Here is a 19,292-nt window from a genome sequence, read left to right on the forward strand (position 1 = left end):
TTGTTAATTCATCAAATTGTAAACAAATTATTTCTAGGAGGTTCTCCTCATCGAAGGCTTATGAAATGCTGGCAAATGTCACAGTTTTTAAATGATATCCTGGCAAAAAGTATACACCAAATCGCACGAATTGAGTTTAAAAAAAAAAAAGATTTTCTTCATCTTCGAAGGCGGGCACACCCCCCCCCCCCTCCCAGCCGGCTGGATCCGCCCCTGCCCTGGGGGTGTGTGCTCCTTACTATTTACTAACCAAACTGATATTAGAGCCAACTGGACAAAGGGACACGATTGGAGCGACAAAAGCGGCGAAGTGACAAAACGGCTGCCTGAATTCCGCCAAACTACATCTTGCTCTTTGGGGGATTCCGATGATAATATGATTCATGGACAACCATATCAGATGGGATACAATCAGGACTCGTACAACCTGTGAAGAAAATGAAAAATAATTATCATATCTAAATCAATGTTCGATTGGAATGTTGAGCACTTTCAAGAGACCACGACGTGGATGTAGGCCCTTTATTTCGTTTCATTATTTCGTTCCAATAGTATGAACCTAACACTGCTGCGCTTGTAATGTGCTTCTTAAAAGGTCTAAATAATTATATCGAACACATAGAAACCAAAGTGGATTAAGCCTATTATAATGTTAATTTCTCAGTTAAAGATAATTTACACAAAAACAATGCAAAAATGCGTTATGTAGACAATGTTATACGTAAATATTTGGTTTAAACTGTCGCAGCTGTACGTGTTTAAAGATGACTATTCATTTTGCACCGTTGCAGAGGCCAATTCACGGTTAAACGGAAGTGGACCCGTCATTTACAGGCACGTAGCCCCCCCCCCCCCAACAAAAAAAAAAATCCAAGATCGGTTGAACTTTTTTAGACCCCTCCCCTGGACGTCGATCAATTACATGTATGTGCCCCCCCCCCCCCCCCCTCCCCCAAAAAACAAACAAAAACAAACATAAATCTCTGGCTACGGGCCTGGTCATTTACCCCCAAAAGAAAAATCAAGTTAGTAGACTGGACTCTTTAAAATGTTAATCCGGACAAAAGACTGGACTCTTTAAAATGTTAATCCGGACAAAAAAAAAATCATTTCGGGGGAGGGGAATGTTGAACTTATAGTAGCTTTCGAACGTTTGGACCCACCCTTTCCGCCCCTTTCCACCGTTGCTCTTTGGTGGGGGTTGGGGGGCGGGTATCAAAAGTTAACACTCTGATACATACCACTGTTTGCTAAGGCATTGTCTAGTTCGCTTCTGAGAATTTCCAAAATATTTGAAACACCTTTGGAACCCTGCAAAAAATAAAATGAAAATAGATCAGTTCTCATATTTCATGTAGTTATCTGCTTTTAAATAGAGTATGAAATATAATATTATCTACTAAAAAATAAAAGTACAATCTCGGGTTGTTTGAAGTTAATTTGGACGGAATGAAAATTGTAATAAACATGTTCACATAACGCATTTTGTATGGTGTAATGGGAGTCTGTTTAGCATAACAAGAAATCAGACTGTGTTGAAAGTTGTTAAATTATCAGAAAACAACGTCCCATCCGATAGTGTATCCAACATGTCCTCCCTGTTGACTGTTACAGAACTTCAAACCTAGCTCCGAGAAAGAGTTTGGGTACCCTTTTATTCAAAAGGAAACGTAAAATGGGTACTCGAGATCGGTACTAGATATAGGACTTCCTAAGGAACACAAATTTCGCCCTGATTAGGGTGTTTTATCCCACAAGCGGACAAAGAAATAAATATATCGATCAATCAATCAATAAAAATCACTTTGGAGCTAAATATGATTTATATACCTGGCAAGCTAGTCCCCACAAAATAGGTCTTCCTACAAACACAGCTCTTGCACCCCTCCCAAGAGCCTTGAAGACATCTGTTCCTGTCCTTATTCCTCCATTCATGTATACCTCTATCCCACGACCACGGACTGCATATACTACCTCGGCCAATGCATCGATCTGCAAATACATTTGTTTTCAAAGGCGATGCAAAATAAATTAACAAACTAAAGACTTTACAACAAACTTCTGAACATCTTCTTTCGTAACCATGGTTCCAAGCGGCCGGGTCAGGACTTTTTGCCATCTAGCTTTTAATAGTTTGGGAGGATGCCTAAACGTGAGTAATCTCATATAATAGATCTTAATTAGGAACAGCGGTCGACCCATAGGCGTAGCCTGGGGCGAACAAGGGGGCCTTGCCCCCACTATTCAGCCCCTAAAAAAAGCAGTACCTCATGCTTCACGAAGGAATTGTATACATCCCCCTAAAAAGAAAGGTCCTATCGGGTAGTGTATTTCATACTGAAGAAGCCTTTGAGATGCACTGCTCTCGGAAAATTCTCCAAATCACTTGAAAGGGTAAAATTAGAAATGAAGAAGTCATGGCCAGAATCTCCAATTGCAAATTTCCACTGAAGTGAATCCTTGCCCGGCCGCATTACTGAAGCACAACCAGGCGCGGATCCATGAAACAGGTTTTTTTTTTAATCGTGTCGTTTTAGTTTTTACCTTGTTTAAACAAAAAATGAAAATAGCCCCACCCCCTGGCAAAAAAAAAAGAAGAATATTGCTTCTTATCCCCCCCTGCACTTATTCACCGGCTGGCTGATTCGACGCTAAATATTTTCTCAAGATTTGTCCCCCCCCCCCCACCTCCTTTGTCGCCGGCTTGATCCGCCCCTGAGCCCAATTGACGTGATTCGGTCACGTTTCCAGGATTGAACAGCGTATGCTTTGCTAAACGCTTACTCATGTAGACTGTTGTAGGAAAAAATAGGCAAGGACGACCAAGGAAGGGATGGGAAAGTGACATCCTAGAATCCAGCACCTACCAGAAGGCATATATGAATTGCTCAAGATAGGAAAAATGGTTTGAATATGTATGTGGATCCCAGGGGCGGCCGAGCGACTTCCAAAGTGGAGGGGCACCAACAAAAAAGGGCACTTTCTGGAAAAAAGGGCACCTACAGTGGGAAATCTCAAAGCGAAAATATACCATTTTTTAGACATTGGTATATACCCCTATATTGTGATTACATTATCAGGGATGATTTCAATATTTGTTTCTCTTCATACATCATACAAGATATCGCTTAAGCATCATACTTTACATTTGGGTGTGATGTCTGAATATGCATTTACGAGCGAGCGAAGCGAGCGAGAATTTTTTTTTAAATCTGTGAGGTCGCAGTGCGAAACATTACATCTTATAAAGAGGAAAAAAGCCAATCGTGATGGGGTTATAAGCAGATTCTCATAACGGAAGACTGAAAAGACCTTTGATAAGTAACATAATTATATCATCTTTAAATGCGAGCGAGCGCAGCGAGCGAACTTTGGGGGAAATTGCTCTTAGTCGCTTTAAATAAGGGGCACGTTTAATGATTACATGAAAAGGGGACAATTATCGAAAGGGATAAGACGATTATTAGAAAAGAAAAGGAGCACGTGTCAAAGTACAAAGGATAATTATAAGAGGTGAAAATGAGGCATTTTTTCACCTGAAAAGAGGCACTCACCAGTGATGAAAAAGAGGCGTTTACGAAAATGGGAAATAGGCATTTGTTGACGGAAAAGGGGTACCCATCAGATTTTGATAGGGGCATTTATAAGAGGTGAAAAGAGGATAGGTCACTTATTAGAAAGGAAAAGGGGCACGTATCATTATTAAAAGGGGAATTATCAGACTGAGGTGAAAAGGGGCACTTATGAAAATGTAAAAGGGGCACTTATAATAAAGGAAAATATCCATTTTTTGAATGAAAAGGGGGCACCGTTCAGATTTTTAAAAGGGGCTGTTATGAGGAAGGGAGGGAGCTCTTTCTTTTTAATGGGGGCACTTATCATAAGGAAAAGGGGCACTTATTAGAAAGGGAAAGGGGTAGTTATGAGAAGGGGAAGGAGCTCTCTCTCTCTTTTTATTGGGGGCACTTATCATAAGGAAAAGGGGCACTTATTAGAAAATAAAAGGGGCACATGTTAAAATGAAAGGTGTGCTCATCCGAGTTTAAAAAAGGGGTAGTTATTAAAAGGAGAAGGGGCACTTCTTACAAAGGAAAAAAGGGGTAGTTGTCAAAGTAAAAGGAGCACCTCTCAGTTTTGAATAGGGCAATTATCAGAGGTGAAGGGGGCACTTATCAAAAGTGAAAAGGGGCACTTCTCGTACCTGAAAAGAGGCACTTACTAGAGATTAAAAAGGGCACTTATTCAAGATAATTTCAAGATTGATGAGAATGGAAAATGGACACTTATTGCAAAGGGAAAGGGGCACGTGTCAAAAATAAAAGGGGCACTCGTCAGAGGTGAAAAGGGGGAAGGGGCACTTTTACTAAGTAATAGGGGCACTTGTCAAAGTAAAAGGGGCACTTTTCCTATGTAAAAGAGGCACTTCTTACAAAATAAAAGGGGCACTTTTCCAATGTAAAAAGGGGCACTTTTGGGGTATCTGAAAAAGTGGGGGGCACTGTGCCCCCCTGCCCCCCGGGAGGGCCACCCCTGGTGGATCCAACGTCTTTCGGGACACGGTGACAGCTTAGCTGCTTAGTTTAGGTAGACCACTCTAAAAGGGGAGAGTGTGGACTCAAATTTTAATGGAAATAGAGAATGAGCGAGATAGAGAGAGAGAGAAAGAGAGAGAGGAAAAACAATATTTGTATTTAAACAAATATTTTTTAAAAAATCGAGAAAGAAAGGTGCATTGAAGTCGAGTTGCCGACATTATAAGCAAGGTTTTTCGAACGATATTGGAATTATTTTGTTGATTTGAGATTATATTGAGATACTGACAATTCGAAATTTATGATCAGTATATACCATAAAAACATCCCAACCCGTGGTCATGAATTATTTAGGAAATAAAACTTACTGGAGCAGGAACACCATCTGATTGTCTTCCACCATGAGCTGACACCAGTATCCCATCAACCCCTGCGTCCGCTGCTTCCCTTGCCGAGTCAGCTATATAAATGTAAATATAAATAGCAATTGATTGACAACGATGAAAGAAATAATATCAATTTTTTGCCAATACATATACTTCTCATAAGAAAATGAGGAGTTTCAAACATTCTGCATATTTCGTTCTGAAAATGTCAACGCAATAACTGGGTTTTGTAAATAGATCCAACCTATCTGCTAAAAGGAGCTATTCGTTTATCCCTATCAGATTCCAAAGTATATAGGATAGAAAAGAATACCACATTTGACATTTGGCATATTTTAGTAATGAGGTTGTTCTGAATGATGTTCTATAATATCTTTAGAAGTGACCTTGCTTGCGTTCATAGTCCTTGGATTTCAATGAGATCGATTTCAAAATAATACATTAAAGACTCACCAGACACAATTCCCTTACAGACAATTGGAAGATTTGTTATTGATTTTATCCATCTAATGTCCTCCCAAGTAGCCGAGTCATTATACTGCATCTGATGTAAATATTGTACATATCTTGTGTCTCCTTCTGCCTTGGCTGCTCTTGAAGAAGGAATGTATGCATCAAAATTACTCATGCTTAGGGAAAAAAAAATCGAACCGGTAACGGATCAAAACAAATGAAGGAATAATAAACCTTCTTGTCATTACTTTTGAGAAGATAAATACTGGCGTTCCCGTGCCCCGTCATGACATAAATAAAATGCGAGGAACCGATGAGACCGAGATGGTGTGAATGGAATGGGTCATGTCCCCCACCCCCTCCCTCCAGCTTTCTTATTTTGTCTCCCACTCTTTCTGCCGTTCTTTTATATTAGTTTCTCCTTTCATATTCAAATGTTTTCCCCATTGGCTATACCCCAACTCAAGATAAACAATTTCAATTTTTACAATATTTTTCCGGGAGGAATACAATACATATTACAACATCAATTCTTAAAAATTACCGTACACTAAGATTTCTTCCTTGATCCATTATTTGTAGAAAAATTATTTATCTAAATTACAAATGAACAGCCAGTTTTGCATTTCCGTATGAAATTATAATTTCATACGGAAATGCAAAACTGGCTGTCTCCTTGTTCAGAGCTGCTCGGACTTTTGAGTCAATACCGAGAACAGGCGAGTCAACAGTGATCACGAGAGCTTTGAAGCCCGCACTCTCAGCTTCACGTACGACGTGCTGTGTCAGTAAACGATCATTGAAGAGATATGTCTGCATCCAACGGAGGCCACCTGGAGCAGTTGCCGAAACATCAGCAATGGTTGTACTGGAGACGACGGAGAGGACCATGAGAGCTTCTGCTGCTGCAGCACCTGAAAGATCAACAAAAGAGACAAGCATTTACCTTCCTAAAATCCAATGCAGTTTTGTGACGGGTTTGAAGGTCCAGAATTAATAGTCTCAACAAATCTCGTTATAGTCTGCTTGCGCTTACGAGCATTTCAACTACAAAATCATATCCCTCATGTGGAAGGAAGAAAAGAATTACGCTTTTGTCTGAGAAGACGTAATTTTTGGTAAAACTAAGATTTCTATCAGCCAAAAGACGATAGGGAACGGGCATATCGTTAATTTCCCGCTCTGGTGTCTAGGGCGGGATGATACAAAAGTGAATAATCCAATCGAGCCACCTTTTATAGGGGTGGAGAGACCAGATAACAAGGGCAAATTCTCATCAAATCCCCTTCCTGGGGATGACGAGAAGAGACGAAATCTTACCTAATCACCTTCCTGGGGATGACGAGATCTCATTAAAATCACCTTACTGAGATGACAAAAAGAGACGTGATCTCGTCAAGCACCTCACTGGGGATGACGGGATCTCATCAACCATCTCCTGTGACGACGATATCTCGTTAAAATCATTTCCCTGTGATGACGAGAATGGACGAGATCTCGTCAATCACCTCCCTGTGATGCCGAGAACTTGTTAAAATCACTTCCCTGCGATGACGAGAAGAGACAAGATCTTGTTAAAATCACTTCCCTGCGATGACGAGAAGAGACAAGATCTTGTTAAAATCACTTCCCTGCGATGACGAGAAGAGACAAGATCTTGTCAAAATCACTTCCCTGCGATGACGAGAAGAAATGAGATCACGCCAAATCACCTTCCTGGGGATGACCAGATCTCGTTAATATCTACCTACTGAGATGACGAGGAGAGACGACTCAGACGAGATCTCATCATAACCTCCGATGGAATGACGAGAAGAGACGACATCTCGTCAATCACCTCCCTGTGATGACGAAATCTTGTTAAAATCACTTCCCTGTGATGACAAGAAAAGACGAGATCTCGTCAATCACCTCCGTTGGGATGACGAGAAGAGACGACATCTCGTCAATCACCTCCCTGTGGTGACGAGATCTTGTTAAAATCACGTCCCTGCGATGATGAGAAGAGACGATATCTCGATCGCCTAATCACCTTCCTGGGATGACGAGAATATGCTCAATTCAACTTCCTGAGATGGCGAGAAGAGACGAGATCTCGCAAAATCACTCTTCTGGGGATGACGAGGTCTCGTTAATATAAACTTACTGATATGACGAGAAGAGCCGAGATCTTGTCATCACCTCCGATAGGTGACGAGAAGAGACGAGATGTCGCCAATTCACCTTCCTTGGGATGACGAGATCTTGTTAAAGTCGCCTTAGTGAGATGACGAGATCTCGCCAAATACCTCCATGCGATGACGAGATCCCGCCAAATTACTCTCCTGGGGATGACGAGGTCTCTTTAAAAATCACTTTTCTGAGATGACGAGAAGAGATGCGATATCGTTACATCTCCTTCGTTGGTCAACGAGAAGAGACGAGGGCTCATCAAATCACCTTCCTAGGGTGACGAGAAGAGATGGATATCCTCTAGGATCAAGGACTGACCAACCATTGATAAAAATAAGGTTGAAGGCGATTATTAAATATCGCCAAGCAGCACAAACTTCGCAACAAGGAGCAAAAACTAAGAAAGCGATCTCAGAGGCAGACGCGGTCCAAAAAGATTTTATTTCTGCTGGGGGGGGGGGGGGGATTTCAGGGGTTCTTGTATTCATGTTTTCCATGACTTGTGCCTTGCTTTAATTCATTCATAATCATGCGATTTATAATAAAAAAAAGATTGGGGTGGCTGGTTAGCCCCTCTCCTCCCCTAAAACATCTATAATGAGAGAATATGAATGACAGATAGAATCATTACATACACAAATATTTTCTTTCATTTCAGTTAAGGTTATTTATTTTCATTACATAGTTTTATTTTTTACATAATTCACGTCAAAGTCACACTGTACACGGTCACTACAAAGTTTTGAAATATAGAATACATACGAGTCTGTTCGCAAGAACTGTCACACTTTCAGTAAATTCTAATTCTAGTGAGGTTATGTCAAGTGGTACTTCTAAACTCGGCTGATCTTACCTCTGGCGGTTTCTGCTTCGGCATTGGGATGGGCTGCAGCATGAAGAGCCGTAGGTGCTATACCAATAGGGTACTGGATCTGCTCTCCAAGGACTGTCGTTGAGAGGCTCCGATGGGATATCCCTTGAAGAACACGGTTTCGGATTCGATATCTGAAAATTGAATTTAATAATAGTATATTTGTAAAGCGCTTAGAGACATTTGTATTAAGCGCTATATAAAAATTAGATATTATTATTATTATTATTATTAATAACGATGTTAATTGGGTCCTTTTTACAAGGGGTAGCCTCATCATGCAGTTTAATACTCCTTTTTGTCCCAGGCCCTGCAATTGATATCACCACAGCATCACCATGTTGCCATTTTCACCTAGGTGGAGAGTGGCAAATGTGACTGAGAGTCCAGTGAATGAATTACCATACCACGGCACCTTCACATTTGGAATTTTTTAGGTTTTAATTTTCAAAACAAATGCAAAATCCAAACTTAAGAGGGCATACGTAGAGGTGATGTGGTCTAGTGGATAATAAGTCATTGAAGTTTGGATCAAACCCATAGGAAAGTGAAAAGTATGCAGCAGACCTGCCGCAGACCTGCCGCAGACCTGCTGCAGACCTGCCGCAGACCTGCCGCAGACCTGCCGCAGATCTGCGGCAGACTTTTAGTCTGCCACAAAGAGTATGCCGAAGTATGCGGCAGAAAGAAATTTTGCTGCAGACTTGCCGCATACCAGTATGCCACAGGAACAGTCTGCGGCAGATCTGCGGCAGATCTGCGGCAGGATGAAATTTTGCTGCAGACTTGCCGCATACCAGTATGCCACAGGAACAGTCTGCGGCAGATCTGCGGTAGGATGAAACTTTGCTCCAGACTTGCCGCATACTAGTATGCCACAGGAACAGTCTGCGGCAGATCTGCGGCAGGATGAAACTTTGCTCCAGACTTGCTGCATACTAGTATGCCACAAGAACAGTCTGCGGCAGATCTGCGGCAAGGCGAAAGTTTGCTCCAGACTTGCCGCATACCAGTATTCCACAGGAACAGTCTGCGGCAGGTCTGCCACAGAAAAGTGGGAAATTATACAGTCTGAAGCAAGGCTATAGGCGGCTATTTTGGAGGACCATGCAGGGCCATGAGGTTGCAGGCTGAGCCCGTATGATCTTGTAAATTCCTGTGTTAATTAGCACTGTTAATTGTCTTTTTAGCTTCTGTCAAACCAAACAATTTTCTTCAAGTTCAGCTGGTACCATAAGAGGAATTTATTACATATTAAGATGAGACTGAGGAATTAACGGACTGTTTCATACTTTTTTGTTGTGCCATATGTGATCTTACTTCAGCCCCACTAACTCACCTTTTTTTGTTGTAACTAGCACATGGATCTGTGACTCTACTCTGGACTATGTGTATATATGCAGTTATTGTATTCCTATTCCTGTACCTCTACTTCTGCATTGTGTTAAACCATATTTGTAGAATTGTTGAAGCAATTCCGCCTATTTTTAGCTGTTTCTACTGATTCAAGGTACTAGAATGTAATGACGCAATGCAGGCAGATCTGCGGCAGGGCGAAACTTTGCTCCAGACTTGCCGCATATATGCCACAGGAACAGTCTGCGGCAGGTCTGCTACAGACAAGTGGGAAATTATACAGTCTAAAGCAAGGCTATAGGCGACCATTTTGGAGGACATGCAGGGCCATGAGGTTGCAGGCTGAGCCCATGATCTTGTAAATTCCTGTGTTAATTAGCACTGTTAATTGTCTTTTTAGCTTCTGTCAAACCAACAATTTGCTTCAAGTTCAACTGGTACCATAAGAGGAATTTATTACATAAGAGGAGACTGAGGAATTAACGGACTATTTCAAACTTTTTTGTTGTGCCATATGTGATCTTATCTTCAGCCCCACTAACTCACTTTTTTGTTGTAATAGCACATGGATCTGTGACTCTACTCTGGGCTATGTGTATGCAGTTATTGTATTCCTATTCCTCTACTTCTACTTCTGCATTGTGTTAAACCCATATTTGTAGAATTGTTGAAGCAATTCCGCCTATTTTTAGCTGTTTCTACTAATTCAAGGAGCTAGAATGTAATGATGCAATGCATGCTCCCCAGCATAGCCTTCCTGCAAGACTGCATACTTAATTGCCACGTACTGGATATGAAAGAGTATGCGGCAGGTCTGCAGCAGGTCTATATGAGATATGAATATTCATGATGAAGAGTCTGCGGCAGGTCTGCAGCAGACTCTTCATTATACTGAAAGAGTATGCGGCAGGTTTGCAGCAAGTCTGCGGCAGACCTGCCGCATACTATTCATCATACTGAAAGAGTATGCGGCAAGTCTGCGGCAGTAGTATGCGGCAGGCTCATTTCTTTCCTATGGGAAGGGTCCGCGGTTCGAGTTCCGCCATGGCTCTAATGTCTTTTGGCAAGATATTAATCTACATTTTCCACTCTCCACTCAGGTGTTAAATGGGTACCGGTAGGAAGGAATTCCTTGTATGATGTGAGCACCGAAAAAGGCTGACTAGCAGAGCCGGGGCAATAGTTGCAGCGCCTTGAGCACCATGCATGGTAGATATTTGCGCTATATAAATATCCAATATTATCATCATTATACTTCGAATCATCTGGGGGGTGTTTCACAAAGATCCTAAGTTGAACTTATCTCTAAGTTGGACTTAAAATTTATGGGAAGCCATTAGCATCCTTGAAAACATTTTGTATTTTTTTTTTTAGAAGGCATAAAATGTTGATTCAAATCATTCATATTTTCTATTATCATGGGAGATTTCATGTTCTTGATGTGGAATTGATGAAAAGTCTAAAATACTCAAATTTTTGCTTTTGAATATATTTCATTTTAAGGCTCCAATGGCTGTCCATACTTTTTAAGTCCAACTTAGTGTTAAGTTCTACTTAGGATCTTTGTGAAACACTCCCCTGGTCATCGCGTAGGGTCGGGTGGTCGCGTTACACGACCTTTTTGAAAACATGGCCCTTTATTCACGAAATGTCGGGGATAACGTTTGTGAATTAAACCCTTCTCACCTACAAATGGTCTGGTCCAAATTACCCAACACTTTGTGAAAACTCTACGTGCACCATCATTGATCTTCCGCTTACGTTTCACGAAAGGTCATGAAACTCGACCACCCGACCGGACTCGATGACCCGATGATTCGAAGTAAACCCTTCAGAGAGATTTTAATACCCTATCGTACATCCAATATATATCGTGTTCGGATGATGTAATATTGCCATATTTGGACATTTCAGTAGGTGATGCACACAACTATAGGGCAAGTCCACTCCAAAAATAACTTACTTTCGATAGTAAGTAAGCTATTTTTGGCCTTGCCCTTTAAAGTGATTTTTAGCCTTTACCATCGTGCTTCAAGCGAGTTCGTACAATAATTATTCGTGTGTGTATTATTGAATGTACCCACTGTTGCCATTTCTATGGGAGGTTCATATAACAGCCTTATTTTGTCAACGAGCAAACATTACATCTTATTACCTTATCTAAAATTTTAAAAACAATTTCCATGGGTTATATAATGGGGTACAGAGATTGCTCTTCAAATCATTTCTCGAAGGTTTTTGCGACACAGTGTTGCATAAACTTGTACAAATAGAAAACAAAGAACGTTTGTTCAATTTTTTAAAGTAGATATTTACTTTAAGAAGAAGTTACTTCGTACAGCAAAAATGAGATATCGATCGGAAGTTTACGCTGCGTGTAAAAGGGCACGCAGTTAATTCAACATTCAAGGCAATCTTCCTATGATTGATGCCCCTGCATAGGAATATATTGGTCAAATTATATATCCCCGCCCCACCCAAAGCCCAACGCCCCTGTAAGTGTCACGCACGGGGTCATATCAGTAATTTCATGCCCTTTTACGTTAAGGAGGCGGTAGGGGGCAACAAACTGGCAAAGTACATGGATTATACCTACCTTGAAAATGCCTCTGTGCTTTCTTTGAAGCACCATCCTCGTTCTCGCCCGGAGCTGTAGTAAAGCAGGTAGACGTAGGGCAGTATTTCCCGTGCCCGTTTTTCGTAGTCTTCGACGGTAAACAATTGATCCTCCTCATCAGCCATGCTTCACCTGTCATGAAAATGTCATCATTTATTTAAATAAAATTCAAGCCATCGGAGGGAAGAGGTAATGAGTCAGTTTGAAAATGCAATTTGCGCTCCGGTAGAAAAAAAAGTTATGTCTGCCAACTGAAAAAAATAAAGAAAAATTACAGGGAACGTGCTCATGATAGTTCAGTAGAAGTTGACGAAGTTGTTAGAAGTTTACGAAATAAAAAAGAAGAAATTGAAATTTGTATAAGTAACAATTCAGTTGATTTATTCACAATGTCTGAGACCTGGATTGACGATTCCTTTCCTTCGAACATCTTAGACATTCCAGGTTACATCTTCGAAAGGAGAGGTAGAGGTAGTCGAGGTGGAGGAGTTGGGTGTTACATAAGAAATAATATACAGTTATTGACTGGCAGGGGGTGTAATATAACATTATTTGGACCGCTGAAGGGAGTTATATTTCCCAAGTGATTATATTTTCCCGAAGCGCGCAGCGCTGAGGGAAAATATGGTCACGAGGGAAAATATAACTCCCTTCAGGTCCAAAGAATGTTATATACCCCCTGCCAGTCAATAACTGTTATATTAGATAGCCTTGTTTTTTTTGTGGGGGGGGGGGGGGGGGGTTCCATATTTTTTTTTGCCCGAAATTTTTTTTTTTTTTTTTCGGGGACAATCAAAATTACGGAAAAATAATCTGTCGAGATTACCTTACAAAAAAAATTTAAATTAAAAAAAAAAAAAAAAAAAAAAAAAAAAAATTCTTACCCCAAAAAGCATTTTTCGGGAAACAAAAAAAATTTACCCAAAAAAGGATTTTTTCGGGGAAAAAAAAAATGTGGAAAAAAAAAATTCTAGGGAAAAAAAAAAATTCATGAAAAAAAAATTTGAAAAAAAAAAATGACCCTCGATAATGGTGTAATGTGTGTAATTGGTGACATACAGTCCTCAAGAGGGCGACATGCATTGATTAAAAATATATTCATTTCACCAGCCGGTAAAATATAACACTGAAAAGTGACCGGCCAGGAAAATATAACAATTTGGATCCTCGCAATTGATATCACGTGACGAGCTCTGGACCAATCACATCTCGGTATCTGTCTAAGCTATCTAATATTATAGGATATGTTACAAGACGTGATCTTGAAAAAGACGATTAGGAAATAATGTGGTTTGAATTGAAGGTCAGAAATCGATTACCATTTTTGTAGGTGTCGTATATCGCAAACCTACATGTATATTTTTTCGCTCCTTTCTATTCTGTCTCTGTAAACCTTCTTTATGGATGCGTGTGTGTATGTTGATGTACGGGTGCGTACTCAGTTCAGTTCAGTTCAGTTTATTAAAAAAAAACATGGCATATAGTAATAATGACGAACAAACATAATCCAAATTGAGACCCCAAAAAGCCATGCTTGTGAGTGGGGCCCCTGTGGAAGTTGAACCTCTCAATCCCAGCGGATTGGCAAAGAGACCAATGTGTTTCAAGGATCTGCGCAATTCAAAACATGAAAGATGATAGGATACGATCATGGATACGATACAGTTTCACGCGCGCAGAGCTCCCAAAACAAGCAGGTCCCAGAGTCCGCCAACCGTGATCAAGAAGTTCATTTACAACAACAAAAAACATGGTAATGTACAAAAAATTATCAAAAGGAAATGGCAAGGTTGTGTAACTTTATATTTACAAGGAAAAAAAACATGTATTAACAATAACTGATTACAAGGTTATATAAATTTAAAACATTTAGAAGGAAAAAAAGCTGAATCACTGACAACATCACGAACACCCTTAACCCCCCCCCCCCCCCAGTCGTATACCATTATTATTCAAGTCTTTTACTTTTCATTGTTAATTTATGTGCATTATCTTGTTATTGTTTGTTTGCAGGGCCCCGATTACAAGCAGATTTCTGCTTGTTAGGGGTCCTAACCATTATATTGTATATTGTATTTTCATTGTAAATTGTTTTTATACTTGTTGAATAAATGAAATGAAATGAATATGAAACATGAAATATCCTTTTTAAAAAGCCTAGTATCAAACCTAGACCAAGTATTTTCTTTACAAATAATGTTATAGTCCTCAGTGACTTTAACTCCAATATGCTGACTAAAAATACCCTTTTAAATAAGGTGCATGAATTTTGTTCCATCTTTCAGTTAACTCAGCCTATCCGAGAACCAACAAGAATAACTCCGTTCAATCAGCAGTACTTTAATTGACGTTATTTGTGTTTCTAGTTTAATGCTATCCAATATAAAGCAATCTGGAACAATTTCAAGTGGACTAAGTGACCACTCCCTAGTCTATTTGATCCTTAGACATAATACCCCAAAACCTATGCCCGAAATCTTTTCATTCAGATCCTTTAGGCATTTTGTCGTCGAAGATTTTGTCGAAGACCTTTTGTAATTTATCGTCCGAGGAGGACGTAGAGTATTGCTGGGAGAAATTCAGTGAAGCATTCAAGGCATTTAGCTTATAAGGGTTACGTAATACTGAATGATTTTCAAGATTTCGATTGTATTTCGAAAATCAACAAATGGCGAAAATCATCCAATGACGATGGAAACGCCATTAATCACAACAAAAACAACAACAACATCGAGAGACTCACAGCGACCGGTCACTCAATGTTTGGTCATTTGAACACAGGAGGTCTTGGTCAAGCACAAATATAAGTAAGGTAAATTATATAATTATTTATATTCTCGATCGACTATTTAATTTCGAGACTTTCAGTGTCCTTTGTGAACAAAACCAATTAGCCGTAGTTAATTTCGTTCATTCACTCTTAAATCTTATATCGAGCTGGTAGATTTTGGGTGATACTTGGAATTGTGATTTGTTGACAGTGTATACAGTGTGAGTCAAAAAAAACTTTACACCTAGAAAATTGCTAATTATTAAAAAAAAATCATCGATAAACATAAAATTGTAGTCTTATGAAAGAGTGTTTTATCCCAAATCATTTGGTACCCTTTTTGTGTGGTATGTGTTCACGCTCTGATGAACAGGAGACATTGTTTGCGAGAGTACAAAAATCGACTTGCGCCAAAGTTGATTATGTGACGTTTGAATAAAACAATTGGGATTTGGGTATTAATTCGGTCTTTGCAGATCCAAATAACATCCCTAACAAAATTAATCATGCCACACATATCAAATATCAACGAACATTTGTGCGCGTGTGTGTAGGTGGGTGTGACTTTGCCCTTTGCAAAAAACATATATATATATCGACATTGTTTGTTTTTTTAATTAATGATAGCATTTTCACGATAGGTGAAGCATGGCTGATGAGGAGGATCAATTGTTTACCGTCGAAGACTACGAAAAACAGGCACGTAAAATATTGCCTCCCGCCTGCATGCTATACTACAGCTCCGGGCGAGATCGAGGGTGGTGCCTCAAAGAAAGCACAGAGGCATTTTCAAGGTAGGTATGATCCATGTACTTTGCCGGTTTGTCCCACCAAGTTCAAGCTCTCACAAAAGAGTGACCAGAAAAGCGAATCCAGGGGCAGATGGGTGCCCCCTCCTTGACATATAGTCTACAAGGGAATGAAATATTAGAAATGGGAGTAAAAGGGGATCGGGGGAAAAAAATCATCTCAGTATTCTTTGTCGATCATTCAACCCCTCCACCTACCCTAGGTGTGTTAGCGAGGGATGCACGATGGGATTCACGAAATCATATTAAGATGCAGGGGCTTCAATCATTGGCAGTCTTTAATAAATATTGAATTAATTGCGTGACCTATTATACGCAGCATATATGCTTCCGATCGATATACTTGCGCCAAACCCCATCTCACTTTTTGCTGTACGAAAAAGCTTCTATTTAAAGCTAAAGACCAGTATATGGAAACGCCCCACTAGTTTCAAAAAATGAAATAGAAGCTCTTATTACCAATCATGTGAAAGAATACGTTTTGAATATTACATGATGATAACAATTTTGACGGGAAACCGCCTACTAATTGATATACATGGTCAGCGCTCAAAATACACTGGGGCGGTGGGCGATTCGCCCCCGTGAGCTACATAATCTTCCCCGTCAGGTTGCTCACGGGGGCGATTGCAAAATTAAAAATCGCCCCCGTGGAATTATAAAATAAAGATTATCTTTTCTGTTATAACTTTAACACAATATTGAGTTTCAATTTTCAAACCTTAAACCAATGAAATAGAACTTAGATTAGCGTGCAAGATTTACCGTTCTATGAGTAGGCCTATTATTACCGATTCAGCTCGCAGTGCAGTGCCGCCGTCAGCAGTGGTTATAGGCCTACTGCGCCGTTAGTAACGGTACGTGTGCACGCTGCCGCGCCATGTCTGCTGGAGCTGGAGGCGATCGCGCAAGGGCAGAAACCCCAGCCTGCCACTCAGTGTTATTAGGGTACGCATTATGCTTGTTCCCTCTTTTTGAAAGCACCCCCTATCTGAGGACTGCCAACATTTCCGAACCCCTCTTTCGCGGGCTTTTCGCGGACTTTTCGCGGGCTTTTCGCGGGCTTTTCCTGCCTTGGAGATCCCCTTATTCATGAAAAATGCTCAATGTACCTACCTAAATTCGGAATAATTTCTCAGGAGTCCAAAAAAAAAACACCCCCTTTTTAAAGAAATCTCCGGGTGAAAAGTTAAAACACCCCTTTTTTTTACAATTCTCGGGCCGGACTTTGTCGCACGTAAAGTACCCCTTTACCGGACATTTTGGTAACACGCATAACCCCCTCCTCCCCACGGCCCCCTTGGGCTGCCAAGTGAAAATTTGATGTGCATAGAAAAACGTAGATGCCAGGAAAACAATCCGGGGGTTCAAAATAGCAACAACAACAAAAATCGCCTCGCCGCTATGCGGCTCGTGGACGATGCTTCGCATGTAAGTAGATGCCAGGAAAACATCACTTACGGGGGTCCAAAATCAGGGGCGAACCAGCCGGCGGCAAGTGGTGGGGGGGGGGGGGCAAATCTTGAGAAAATATTTAGCGGCGAATCAGCCGGCCGGCGATCGGCGAATGAGCGGGGGGGGGGGGCTGGATAAATGCACATATATTTGTTTAGGGGAGTCCAGTTTTTTGGAAACATTTTTGCGCCGACTCAGCCGGCGGGTTTATATTAAAGCGGGAGGGGGGGATGCTGGACAGAAGGACCACTTATCTATTATATTTTTTCAGGGGGGGGGGGGGAGGTAAAGCGTCGTTTTAGCATGACTTTCTTTTTAACTCTTACTTTCACCTATCTCAGATAACCCTAAGTTTTTGGTTGCTGCTTTATATGTAGTTGATAATGCATGATTAAAATAAAGAGAGAGAGAGAGAGAGAGAGAGAACCACCATCATTTTGCAATGGTTCAGGGTTTGTGTAATGTACATTTGAAACTTTTTAAAAAAAAATTTAAAAAAATTCCCATGGTTGACCTAAAAAAGCTGACCTTACCCCCCCCCCCCCCCTCCAACGGAGCAAAATGTCAAATTTTCAAATTTCAAAAAAAGTGTCCTCTTACCCCCCCCCCCCCCCCCCGCTTATTCAGCGGCTGGCTGAGTCGTTGCGAAATTTTCGGCCCGATTTATAAATGTTAACCCCCCCCCCCCCCTTGAAAAAAATCCTGCGTACGCGCCTGATCATATGTATTATACGCATAATACAACTGATCTTTATGATTTCTTAACGTGACATAGCTTCTTCTCCCCGTGCTAACAAAAAAGAAAACAAGGTTATTTAATAAAAGGATCATGCGACAAATAATCATTGTGATTCAAATTGTGCAAGGATTTTTTTTTTTAATAAGCAATGCTTTTCACCAGAATCTTCTTTGTAAAAACGACCTTTACAAATCTCAGCCATGCAAATCTGCCACTGTGTTGTAAGATCACTTTCAGATTAGGAGAAGTGTATTCTTTAATGAGTATTTTACATTGAATGGAACGTCTCAACTCAGTAAGCATGACTGAGATTTGTAAAAGTTGTTTCTACAAAGAAGATTCGGGTGAATAGCAGTGCTTATTCAAACAAATATTCGCATCAATTTGAATCACAATCATTATTTGTCGCTTAATCCCTTTTAATGACCTTATTTTCTTTCTCGTTTGCAAGGTGAGAAGAAGCTATGTCACGTTAAAGACATCATAAAGATCGGTGTTGTATGCGTATACACAGGCCCCGTGGAACGTTTATCAAAGTGGAGGGGGGGGGGGGGGGCTAAAGTATTTACGATCAGGTAGAGGGTAGCGAGCGTAAATTGGTGTGTGGGGGGGGGGGGGTTCAGGGGTTTTAGGCATTTAATTACGGTCAGAGAAGCACAAATATTTTGATGCTGCATTTGTGTCACTGGCAGGTCAGGGGGGGGGGGCGTTTTTTATTTAATTTTTTAAGGTAAAATTTACGTTACTATCCTATTTTTTTACCGGTTTGGGAGGCTAGGGGGGGGGGGGGGTAGAATCGGACCGTGGATCCGCTTTTCCAAAATAGCACACACACACAATCGCCTCGCCGCTTTGCGGCTCAGTAAAGAAATAATGTAAAGGTTGCTCCGAATAATGAGGAGGAAATAATGTGCAGAACGGGAAAAAATCGAGAGAATGTCATCACGGGATGAAAGTCAGTAACAGCTATGTAGCTTGTAAATTTGTAAGAGGGAAAATGCTGATTAAAGTGATAATGATGAAATAGCAAAATAATTGAGGAGTATCATAATTATGTACCAATTCAATGGATATTTGTATAACAAAGAGTCCCCGTCAGTACTAAAAGAGCCCCCGTGAGAAGGCTCACGGG

General features: G+C 40.6%; 2 protein-coding genes across 2 annotated transcripts in view; one reads left to right on the forward strand and one right to left on the reverse strand.

Moving 5' to 3' along the window:
• Positions 1-337: 337 nt before the first annotated feature.
• LOC115924135 (hydroxyacid oxidase 1-like) lies at positions 338-12,512 on the reverse strand. Its single transcript, XM_030985954.1, has 10 exons — positions 12,367-12,512; positions 8,397-8,548; positions 7,518-7,594; positions 6,880-6,916; positions 6,024-6,285; positions 5,372-5,511; positions 4,901-4,992; positions 1,831-1,992; positions 1,242-1,311; positions 338-427 (listed from the first exon to the last, which is right to left on the reverse strand). Exons 1-10 carry the CDS (start codon positions 12,510-12,512, stop codon positions 342-344), a joined length of 1,224 nt encoding a protein of 407 aa, XP_030841814.1. The 3' UTR covers positions 338-341.
• A 2,503-nt stretch (positions 12,513-15,015) lies between these two features.
• LOC752960 overlaps positions 15,016-19,292 on the forward strand; it is a 49,899-nt gene continuing 45,622 nt past the window's right edge. Inside the window, exons 1-2 of the mRNA XM_030985955.1 lie at positions 15,016-15,199; positions 15,799-15,951. Coding sequence (XP_030841815.1) covers positions 15,806-15,951 — 146 coding nt within the window. The 5' untranslated portion in view covers positions 15,016-15,199; positions 15,799-15,805. The remainder of the gene's footprint in view (positions 15,200-15,798; positions 15,952-19,292) is intronic.

This window comes from Strongylocentrotus purpuratus, unplaced genomic scaffold (genome assembly GCF_000002235.5).
Source record: "Strongylocentrotus purpuratus isolate Spur 01 unplaced genomic scaffold, Spur_5.0 spur5_scaffold_15, whole genome shotgun sequence".
NCBI lineage: Eukaryota > Metazoa > Echinodermata > Echinoidea > Camarodonta > Strongylocentrotidae > Strongylocentrotus > Strongylocentrotus purpuratus.

Bases quoted from the DNA above. Each gene is read 5' to 3' on its own strand.
- LOC115924135 (XM_030985954.1), bottom strand. From the start codon at position 12,512: ATGGCTGATGAGGAGGATCAATTGTTTACCGTCGAAGACTACGAAAAA. The intron at 5,512-6,023 runs GTATGAAATTAT...TCCTTCTTCAAG, and splicing joins ACAGCCAGTTTTGCATTTCC to AGCAGCCAAGGCAGAAGGAG. The intron at 1,993-4,900 runs GTAAGTTTTATT...ATGTATTTGCAG, and splicing joins CAGATGGTGTTCCTGCTCCA to ATCGATGCATTGGCCGAGGT.